This window comes from Primulina tabacum, chromosome 17 (genome assembly GCF_025594145.1).
Source record: "Primulina tabacum isolate GXHZ01 chromosome 17, ASM2559414v2, whole genome shotgun sequence".
NCBI classification, from domain to species: domain Eukaryota; kingdom Viridiplantae; phylum Streptophyta; class Magnoliopsida; order Lamiales; family Gesneriaceae; genus Primulina; species Primulina tabacum.
In genome coordinates, this window is record NC_134566.1 from 28,489,644 (window position 1) to 28,501,318 (window position 11,675).

The 11,675-nt window shown below is 34.1% G+C and overlaps 2 protein-coding genes across 2 annotated transcripts; both read right to left on the reverse strand.

The window, feature by feature from the left end:
• Positions 1–1,722: 1,722 nt before the first annotated feature.
• Positions 1,723–5,729, reverse strand: LOC142530782 (putative serine/threonine-protein kinase At1g54610). The gene is made up of 9 exons (XM_075636613.1): positions 4,927–5,729; positions 4,562–4,846; positions 4,092–4,409; positions 3,792–4,019; positions 3,610–3,707; positions 3,297–3,405; positions 2,728–3,219; positions 2,311–2,434; positions 1,723–2,185 (listed from the first exon to the last, which is right to left on the reverse strand). The coding sequence occupies exons 1-8, from the start codon at positions 5,395–5,397 to the stop codon at positions 2,372–2,374; spliced, it is 2,064 nt and encodes a 687-aa protein (XP_075492728.1). The 5' UTR covers positions 5,398–5,729; the 3' UTR covers positions 1,723–2,185; positions 2,311–2,371.
• Positions 5,730–7,315: 1,586 nt separating this feature from the next.
• On the reverse strand, positions 7,316–10,324 carry LOC142531459 (chorismate mutase 1, chloroplastic-like). Its single transcript, XM_075637587.1, has 6 exons — positions 9,888–10,324; positions 8,716–8,938; positions 8,561–8,647; positions 8,290–8,433; positions 7,862–7,954; positions 7,316–7,754 (listed from the first exon to the last, which is right to left on the reverse strand). Exons 1-6 carry the CDS (start codon positions 10,067–10,069, stop codon positions 7,515–7,517), a joined length of 969 nt encoding a protein of 322 aa, XP_075493702.1. The 5' UTR covers positions 10,070–10,324; the 3' UTR covers positions 7,316–7,514.
• Positions 10,325–11,675: the final 1,351 nt, after the last annotated feature.

Genomic DNA, 11,675 nt, shown 5'->3' on the forward strand with positions numbered 1-11,675 from the left:
TGATTAGATTTTTTTTATATAAAGTCTGCTTATTATTTTGATTGTTCATTTAATAAAATTTTATTATGAACTTATAAAATATTGTTCATTAATATGTTGAATTGACATAAAGAATTGAAATTTTGATTTCAATAAATTGGATAGTTCATTTGTCGTTTTTCACAAATTAAATTTATTTAACCTTTAAGTAAGTAAAATTCATTTACATTTTCATAAATAAAAAAAATTTAAAATTGAAGAGGTTATACATGTCCAATAATTATTTTAAAAAAATTAATAAAAAAATAAATCACAATTATAAATTACAAAATTCATATAATTATATGGAAAAAGTTTACAAAAGTCTACAAAAATCTTGAAAAAAAGGTCTATAAGAGTCTATGAAATATGTTTTACAATTCTATGAGATTCTATAAAAGTCAATCAAAATCCATCAACTCCACAAAAGTTCACCTTTTAAAAAAAGTCATTAAAAACCTTTAAAAGTATATAATGAATACACCCCTTAAAATAATTAGCCTGACTCTTTAATTTCTTGATTTAAAGTGTTCTCAACATTAAGGGGAGCAACAATTTTTTTTTTAGATTAAACCAGAAAAGAGTTTATCTGCAGATAACTACATATAAATCAAATTGTTACAAAATCTTATGTACAGATTTTGGATGATGAACAATTCATCAGCGATTTTATGTGCTAATTACATCAACCCCTTTTGAAAAGTTTAAAAGACATAAAACCTCCTAAAATTATTGATATTTTAATATATTCTGTATTTTTTAAAACTCACATACAGTTCATCTTTATGTTATAAAAACTCAAACATATTTACCCTTCTATGAGGTTTTATAGCTATTTTATAAAATAAGAGTTCTAAAATGCTATTATTCTATATTGGTTATAAAATTTGATTAGATTGGATCACTCTAATCGAATCTTTGTACTTTATCAATTTTTAGTTTCTACCACTACTGAAAAAATGACTGAAGCATGTCCAATAGTAGATTTGTTGAGATTAATAATTGTCCTGCTACGAGAACGATCGAAACATAATATTTTAGTTGTTCTACGGTTTAAAATATTAAAGTTTCATGATCACCGTCAACTATAATTTTTGATAAAATAAAGATTTTAAAAAGTATTTTGAAGATCTAATTTTGCTAGAGAATTGGGATCCAACGGGCACCTGAACTAAGTTGACATTATGTTAACTGCCACAATAAATGCTTTTTTTTCTTTTTATGTCCACAATAAATGCTTTTATGATTGTTGTTTGTTGTGAATAACAAAATGCTATTTCTGTTTTTTCAGTTCCCATTTCTGATTTTTTAGCTTGAGAAAGATGTTTGTTATTATTAGGCCTCGAACTTGACATCTCATCCCGTTGTAACCACGATAAATGCTTTTATAACCACGAACAGTGAAGTAGAAAATTTAAGTTCAAAGCTCTATAAAGGTTATTGTTTCTTTAAAATTTGTTATTTAATTTTCTACACGAGTCCCGAGAATATTCAGGACCACTTGAGTTATTGCAACACTTTTTAACCAGTAAATTTAAATCTTTACCGGTCAATTTTTAAATAAAGTTCTAGACGACATGCTGTCTAGACCGTTCCTCTACTCATCGATACTAATAGAAACATTCAAGAACAACAACAAAAAAAAAAGAAAACCAATGTCAAAAGTTTTCAAGTAATACCTGAACAAATGTAAGAAAAGGGAAACATAAGTTACAGTGTCTTAAATCATTGCTTTTTTAACAAAAAAGTTACTGGACTCTACCATATTAAACAACTACAAAATGCAAAAGACAATATCCGAATCTTACAGCATAAGTAAACAAAGGTATTGAGAGGAAAAAAAAAGGTATAGAAATGAAGAAAGTTGGTCTAGTATTCTTCTGCTACAATGAGTAAAAGTCAAACTTTACAAATATATTGGATGTTTATCACAAATGATCACCTCGTATTTGTACTTCACTTTCTTTATGTCAGGCCATGGATCGAGCTAAGAATTTTCGCGCAGTTGATTTGATATCCAAGCAAAAATTGGTGCAACACTCAATATTTGAGCGTAAAAAAAGCTGGAGAAGCTAGCACCTTTGTTGGAGCCCCCCCGAGAAGTTCTATCACATGAAAGTTTCATGCAGCCTTTATCCATACATTATTGGAACCTTGAATCACAAATCTGTAGAAAATACAGCAGAACGAAGATTTCATTTAGAAAGTAAAGTTGGGTTCTCAGTTTAACTAGATGCAATGGCATGTAGGAGTTGAACACGGATCTGCCATGATGGCGTATAGCTTTCTCACCTTTGTAAAACCGGGATCTATGAAGAGTTTGGCTATGCTGTATCGAATCTATTTCTTGAGACTAATGGATCAAAGACCCTGAATATCCAATCCTGCCTTTCTTCTTCTTGATATGATTATAGTCCTGTTGAGATCAATGGAGAATTGGATTCGGCTTGTCAGAAATTCAACACGTCCCTAGTCGAGGGAGGCAATTTCATATCTTTTGATGAGGCCAAAAAACAGGATTTCCTTTAAAAAAATACGTTTATAATTTGAATATTTTTTTCATGTGTGGGGGTTGATTGCCCCCGCACCCCTCTGGTGGATCCCCACCTACCCATGGACCTTCCACCACAAAAGTCTGCATGAAAGAGGTTGACACAGAGGATACAGGGAAAGCCTATCTACCAGTATTTAGATATCCCATTTCCTTACCAGTGATAATTCCTGTGGGTCACAGCTATCAGGTTTGTCAAAAGAATCGCGATGATGATGAATTTGCACTCTTTCCCTATTCAAGGGACGCTTGCCTGTTGCATCACCGTGAACATTTCCTGAAAATTCATTGGTATCTAGCATATCTGATTCCAAATAATCTTGTGTGCGAAGTACACTGGATGGCTCTAATGCATTGAACTTTTGACTTCTTGAACCGGTATGGTGGCTATGTAATCTTTTAAATACATCCTGCTGCTTTTGCCCATTGCCCCATGCGAAACCGTTGGATCCTGTCACTTGAACAGGTACGGAACGGATGCTGGATCCTTGAGATTCATGTGTCATCTGAGAAGCTTCAGACAAGGCCTCTGATTTTGTATCATAGGATAGGTTCATTGACATCCTATGATCGATTCCACCTCTTCTACGATGCATATTTGTGCTGCCACCGTGGTTTCCACGAGCACCGTGCATGTTGGTCTCGACCTCCTTTGAAAGGAGAAGAAAAGTTAGTACAAATGGCCATCTAAAAGTGCGAAAAAACCATGCTCAGAAGGAGAGAGAACCTCTGTCGGAACAACTCTGCAGAAATCGCTTGGTTCTTGCAGAGTTTTGCGGATATTCCTTGAATTTCTTGAACCAGCTGAGACTCGTGCAGTGGTGCCCGTCTTCTTCCTGAAAGTTAGCAAACTTTAGTTTGATATTTCAAGAAAATGGTCACAATAAATGGCTTATGCAGAGTGTCATGGTACTCAGTCTATCATTTTCTTGCTATTAGTACTGTCCAAACTATGGTTAAACTAATCTTGTGTGCACCCGTATATTGTACTCAAATCAAATCTAGATATTTTAATGCCGAAAATGAAACAGGTATTTCACCTTCGTGCCTCTTCACGGAGTTTCGCATCAATCTCCTTGTTTGGTGGGAACTTAGGCAGGCTTGATGGAACACATGCATAAGGTTTTGTATTGAAATACTGAGGAAAAAGGTAACAAAGCCATAAATAAAGAGCTTTGTGTGATAAAGTTGGCATATTCAATTGTTTTATTATAAATCTTACCACAGAATCAAGAGAAGAGGTAGCAGTTCCACGCTTGTAAGGTTCAATGGAAAGAAATGTCTCCATAAGTCTAACTGCACTCTTTGGAAATTCTTTACATCTTTCTCGAAGTGTACTTTCGTAAGGATGCTGGGGTTTAAACATCGTCGCAAGAGGAAGTCTTGATGTTTTCCAGTACTCATCTGGTGGAGAACCACAAAGTTTGAAGATCTTATGCAATTGCTCAACCTGCAGAAGCAAAAAATTAAGCACTTTCTTGAATTTGTTATGAATCGAACTCCATATTGAGAACATTCAAACCTCGTTCCTGCCCTTAAAGAGAGGCCTTCCAAGAAAAAGCTCAGCAAAAACACAGCCTACGCTCCACAAATCAACTGATTCCCCGTAACTCGTTGCACCCAAAAGCAGTTCAGGTGGGCGGTACCATAGAGTCACCACCCGACTGGTCAAGGGTTGCTTGTTTTTCGATCTCAGAAAATTTGCCAGGCCAAAATCAGCAATCTTCAGAATCCCTTCATTACTTACCAAGATATTGGATACTTTAATATCACGATGCATCACTCCTCGAGAATGGCAATGCTCCAATCCACTCAACAGTTGTTTCATGTAGCACTTAATCTACTCTCATAACAAAAACTCCAATCAGAAGACAGAACTGAGTTTCTTCATAATCTTAATATCACCAAAACAATTCATGATTGCACAAAATCACAGTTCAAGTACATTGCTTAAGTATATAACAATCAAGTGCTAAAATGTTACAAACTAACCTGTGAATCAGAGAATTTTATGTCAGGGCATGACAACAACCCAGAAAGGTCGTGTTCCATATATTCGAAAACAAGATATATACTACAGGATAACCGGGAAGTGATGACGCCCTCAAGCTTTATGATATTTGGATGATCAAGCTTGCGTAGAATCGTAATTTCTCGAGCCATGAATCTCACACTCTCGGGCTGAAAATTGTCGAACCGTACTTTCTTAAGTGCAAAGAGCTTACCAGTCTCCACATCACGAGCCCGATAAACACTGCTGTATGTACCTTGTCCAATCTATGTAGGCAAAGATGGAATTATATCAATTATGTCGAAGTTTCATGAATACAAATATGTCGCCTAAGCTATTACATTACCTTTTCGAATCTTTCGAATTTGTTTGATTGCAAAGGAAGCCATCCGTCAATGGCTTCACCAGCCACAGCCGAGAGCCACGCCGGCCATCCAGCAGCCACGTGCTCGCCTTCTATCAACCTTCCGAATTTAATGCTAAAAACAACTTTCTTCTCAGAGGACCCTTTCTTTAATGCCTTCAAATTTCCTGAGGAATCCAGAAAACCGTGTCTTTTTCTCCCAGATTCCTCCTCCTCCGCCACTTTATCCACCTCCACCTCCTCATCCTCCTCCTCTTCTTCCTCCTCCTCCTCGGGCTCCTCCTTTATCTTTTCCAAAGGGCCAAATCCTGGTTTGACATGTAAAGGTCCAGAAGAACTCAACCGTCTCGGCCTATGGCTAGGGAAAGCAGCTCCAACTATGGCGATGACAGAGGCGGAATCATCAAATTCAGGAGAATCGGCCTTTATATTCCTGGAGCTAACGCAACCCATGACCCACTAAAACCCATTAAAAGAACGTACCCGCCAGTGCTAACGTCCAAACCGATCGAAATGGGCCAAATTCTGTAGGGGTTGAATGAAAATGACTCACCCCTATAACCGCATCAATGCGGTTGCGTTGGATAAAGAATTTGCTCAGGAAAAAAAAAAACTGAGAAAATTCTTCAACAACGGAACCTTTTTGCGGAGGGGTGACGCGAGAGAGAGAGGAAGGGAGAGCGGGAGATTTTCTTGTCATTATTCTTCGTCACATCTGAATGTTTCTGTTGCGAGATATACGGGCACAAAGGGAAGAAATTGATTTGCATTTCGTATGTACGATGAATGGTTCTTTGACGTATGCTTCTTGATTTTGAGACAGTTGAGTTCCAAGTTTCTGTGGGTTCAACAGAAAGCACGATTATAATATACGATTATAATATATATTGATTGAGGATGATCAAAAACATACATAGACTTTATATTATATATTAAATATTTTGATAAAACCACAAATATTCGATCTTAACTATTATAAGAGTCAAAATGATAATGACTTCGATTATCATGGATTACACAATTACTACAATTATGGGAGATAGATTATCAAAATGTAATTGCTCTCTGGGGATCGAAATCAAATTGCAGTTGAATTTAATACCTTTTCAATTTTGAAATCTCAAACCGGTCACACAGAATTTATCAACTGGGTGACAAAAACTTGTGTGAGACGGTCTCACGAATCGTATTTTGTGAGACAGATCTCTTATTTGGGTCATCCATGAAAAAAATTACTTTTTATGCTAAGAATATTACTTTTTATTGTGAATATCGGTAAGATTGACCCTTCTCACAGATAAAATCTCGTGAGATCTCATGAGAGACCTACTCCAACTGGATATATCTATCTCGAATAACTAAAACTAAACAATTTCTACAAATAGGAAAATGGATACTCTTTTAAACATTGTGAGATTGATATATAATTTGTAAAATGACTCCAAAATCAAGAAAATTTAACTAGAGTGGCAAGTTTAACGCGGTTGGTAGTGGCTTAAATCAAGGTTTTGAAGCTCAAAATATCTTGCAAGATTTCAACTATCTTCTTTAATCCAATATATGTAGTGTAAAAATCTATAAAATGATACTCAATAAATTAATATTTCTAAGATAATAGTTTTATTATTATCGAAAAATTTATGATCTCGTCTCTCTAAATTTATAAATATAACTAGAAAAATTTAGTACAATATTATTATATTGTTATTAACTTTTTCTTGAAATTTAATTATTTCAGATTTTTTCTCTAATTTTTCTCATAATTTTTCTCATTGCATCCAAAAAATTTGTCATTGCGTTCTCGAATTGCAGCAAAAGAATATGAGTTATTGGAGCTATGAAGGATCCCTTCCCGTAATTAAATTCTAAAAGTTTGTAATTAAATTCTAAAAGTTACATTCGTATTATACAGTCAATCTTATTTGATTACACAATATAATAGATATCATTTAATTTTTTTAAAAAAATAATGAATATCATGCCTTCTTTTTATAAATAAATATTTGCAATGAAATTTATTTTTATATTAATTCAAAGAATACGATAAGATTTTACTAAAACACAATCATTTTTATATAATTACATTTAACACATTTTAGAATTAATAAAATTAGTGGTTCTACCTCAATGTTTTTTTAAAAATCTCAGATAAAATCAAGAGTAGATATCTTGTGAGACGATCTCACGAATCTTTATCTATGAGAAGGGTCAATCCTACAGATATTCAAAATAAAAAATAATACTCTAAGCATAAAAAGTAATATTTTTTCATGGATTACCCAAATAAGATATATGTCTCACAAAATAAGACACGTGAGACTGTCTCACGCAAGTTTTTGCCTAAAATCAATGCTACCAAACACAGTATACGAATCCCAAATCGTGAATATGTGACAAAAATTCATTCAATTAGGGTTGGTACAAAACTGTAAAATTTATTTTCATGAGATATTTAGAAGAGTCTAACCTTATTATTCTCACATTATTACATTGTCTTGCGTGTATTCTTAAACAAAACATAGACACCCGAAAATTTTAGCTTTCTTGAAAAACAAATGAATCTATTGAGTTCAGTGAAGTCTTCTCAATAAATATTCAACCTGGACTTCCTTTGTCAATGGCATGATCCAGTCCCAATACAAATCACCAACCAGGGTCGGATTTATTTTGTACGCAGGTTCAGGGATTTCTTCGTATTCATTGTTCACGTTCATCTCTTGCCCATATGTTCGGGTTTTTACTTCAACCCTTCTCTTGATCGCCTCTTCAACGGAAGTGTATGTTAGCAAATCCATCAGTAGGGCTCGATCCTGCAACACAACCAAACAAATACAGAGCAACTCAAAAGTCACATTCTTGAAACGGTGTTAGCTCATGCAGATTGTTATTTGTTAAAGACACAAGTCTGTAGATTTACTTGTGTCTTGATGGCCGATTCATAGACATCCGGGGAAGCACGAAACTTTGCTTCTGCTACGAATTTACCATAATGAATTCTCTTAGAGAGGGCCTGCAAATTGAGATCAGAACCATTATTCTTTCCATATCTGAGCTGAATTTATGTCAAATATTGCCTGGTTACAGACTAAGTTTGAATGGTATAGTATTCATCACACATCAATTGAAAATTTAACATGAACCGCAAATATGTTTGTAATAAAAGTCGGATGTGATTCCATGTTCTCGATGCCAATGAAGCAACCTCAATCCATGATTAACGACTTGTAAGGAGATCGTATGGCTGGTTTATTCAGAGTGAACACATAATTACATTCACAATACTGAGGCCTGAATAAATAAGTTGCTCTCTAGCAATAAAATCTTCTCATACCAACTAATGCATACCTGCAAGCAAATTGTGTCGCGAGTCGCGGCTGGTCCATGGTTACCATCATCACCTTCTTTGACTAACCTTGGAAGAAGATTTTTAAAGTACATGTTCCATACTTGAACATTGATATTGATTGAATTTGAAGCTGGATGAAGAACCTATATGAATTTAAAAAACCATCCCTTGTTTAGTTTAAAACCGTCTAATAAAATTTAGAGAAAACCAAAAGATTAATTCTCATACATGTGAGCATATGGACAAGATTAAAAGGTATATATGTTTTACCTTGGGATATTCTAGAGGGGGCAAGATTGGCTCAGGTAAATCATGTGGAAAGAAAGGATGCTCATCTGGGCAATTGTATCTTCCAACCTAAGTTGAACTAAATTAGAATCACATATCTTTTAAATGTCAAAACGGTTGGGAAAGACTTGGCAAACCTTTGCATGAAGCTTTTCGGTTTCTTTGACCATGAACTCAACCAAAGAGCCGTTGAACCCATCAATGGCTAAAGACTCGGGATCATACGTCACTGCATTGTAACAAAATTGAGCCCTTCCCACTAGGCTATATATAATACTATCCTCTTGGTGAATCAACGAATTTCTGATACCGTCTAGAGTGTAGCTCTGAGTTTCATCTACCCTATTTTTCGGTGTCAATCTGAAAGAATGCAAAGAAAACTTGAGAGCGAGATCCAATTGAATCAATCATCTTTCTAAAATTAGAAAACAAGTGGTGAACATGCACAAGGTGTTTTTCTCCCGAGTAAGGTCCGACACGATCTCATCTTATTCTTGTAGAAAGCGCATGTAACACTAGCACTATCAAAGCAACATCTACTTTGATTAGTAACAGAGAAATAAATTAACGAAAAATGACTGATCTCCACGGGAACCCATCCATAAAGATAGTAAAAACACATTCCACAAGAGGACATTACAAATTAATGACCACCAAGTTGTCACAAGTTTGTCATGAACATGCCCCCAATGCAAACATCAATTATTCACAAAACATGTACTTACATGTAACAGGTTTAGAACAAATATAAAAAGAATAGAACCAAAGAACAAACTAGTCTACTGATCATCTCAAGATTGAAGAAAAAGATGCATAATTCAAGAAAGGCCCCGAAAAGAGCTCCATATTTTACAGGTTGCGGTACATGAATTATGCAAAGACTCCACAAAGCATATAGTCATCAAACAATGTGCTGCCATTTGATTATCCAGGAAGGGCTGACCCAACATGGAAAATGGATAAAAAAATTAAATTTCATTGTTCAATTCCGTTTAATCGCCCTGGTTTCCCATCACATGCTCACCCCAGAATCTTAGGTCAGCTCCTATTAATCAAGAAAGCAAATCCAGTTCTCCGAAAGGCAAATCAATATTTGAACACCCAATTACGGGAACATGACTTGATATTCCTAAAATTAACTCCAACCACAACTCATCTACTTCATTGACAAGCAAAAACTGCCCAAGTACGAAGAAAACATTTACGAGCCCATTTGTAAATCAAAACACGTGAAATTGCGCACTGAAAAATAGGATCGAAAACACCTAAATTCTTGAAATCCAATCCAAGAAGAAGCAAGAATCTTTACCCACGCGTGGTAGCAGAAGCTTGAAATACGACACGTGTCGTTAATCTTGACCTGGGTAATCGAAAGCCACGATCTTTAACCAGTGATTTTTGGGGGGAAATGATGCTTTGTCGTAAAACCCAGGAATCACTACTAGCACTCGACACAGACAAAAAGGGCGATCTCAAAAGCTTCGCTTCCATATCCCAATGTTAAAAAATAACCCACTACAGCAGACCGACTTCGCTGCCGTGCAGGGCGGCGGTGGAAGCGGCGGAGTTAGGAATAACAAGCGGCAACAGGGAATACAGTAAATAAGATCCCGCGTAAGAAAAAAAAGGATCTATTTTACGGTAGCGGACCCATGATTCATGAATTGGCGTTGTTTGAATGGTAGTTGAGAATCATCAATCAAGATGAGCCGGAGATGGTGTAAGAGAGTGAAGGTGTTTCAATTCCAAGAGAATTCGTAACAGTGTGTGTGACGATTTAGAATTCTATTTGGAATTGAATTAAAAAATTCAAGTATTTGAAATTTCACTGGTGTTTGGTTTAAAATTTAAAAATGATATTTACAAATCTATTTTTTGTTTGGATAAAAAAAAATTCGAATTTGAAATTTTAAAATTTTACTAAGTTATCCTTAAAAATTATATAAACATAAATAACTCGAAGATGTTTAGAAATTAATAATTTTTCTCTATTATTTGTATTTGTAAATTAAAAAATTAATTATTATTTATTAATCATAGTGCACATAAAATAATAATTAAAAAATCATCAAACAACTTCAAACTTTAACATGAAATTAATTATTAAACGTAATAAGAGGTTTTGGTAATTACTATAATTTTTATTATATTAATCAGTAAATAACACAAGAAACTTATAAAATTTAAACGAAATTTTTCAACTTCTAAAAAAAGTTAAAAGGAAAAAAAAAGTCTAACTATGTAGAAACTTTTGGTGGAGAATGATGTGTTGATGAGAATAATGTGTAATGTGTTGAATAAAAAAGTAATTGTATGTTTTTAAAATCCAAATCCCACCAAATCTTATCAAATTTGATGGGATTTGAATATACTTATTGAAATCCCATAAAATTCTAAACAAATCCGAATCTTTTTTTTGAATCATCTTGCCAAACAGTAAAAATAGGATTTTGAAATCCAAATCTCATGAAATCCTCCCAAATCCTGGTCGCCAAACACACTGTTAGTTTTTTAGTATTAGTGGCAATTTTTGAATCCAGATTACATTTGGTACGACACCACGATAGACCGAAGATAATTTTCATGTGGATCATAACATTTATAATTATATAATAATAAATATATCGCAAAATCTCGTATATTAAATCGTTTCAAGAGTCAACTTTGTTAAGTAAATTCCTATCTGATCCAATATATAAAGAAATATTGATTTTTATGTCAAAATTATTATTATTTTTTCAAATAAGGATCAGGTTGACTGATCTTACAAATATAAATTTTTAACACTGTCTCAAACTTACTCTAAATACTAGTTATCTTGCACACGCGATGCGTAGGTGTAAAATCTTTTTTTCATTATTGATGGTATAAAGTGAAATTTGAAAAATTATGGAGGGACTGAATTGATATTTGAATTGTTGAAATGAAAAAAATAAAATAAACATGTGTGTTGAAAATTAAAAAAACAAATAAAAAAAACAAAAGTATAATATTAGTATCATATAAGGGTCAAGTTGGAAGAAAAAAGTTGATGTCCTTCCTAGGTGGTTACTACCGTGTCCTCAACTTTAATAAAATAGAATATGATGCGATCCGG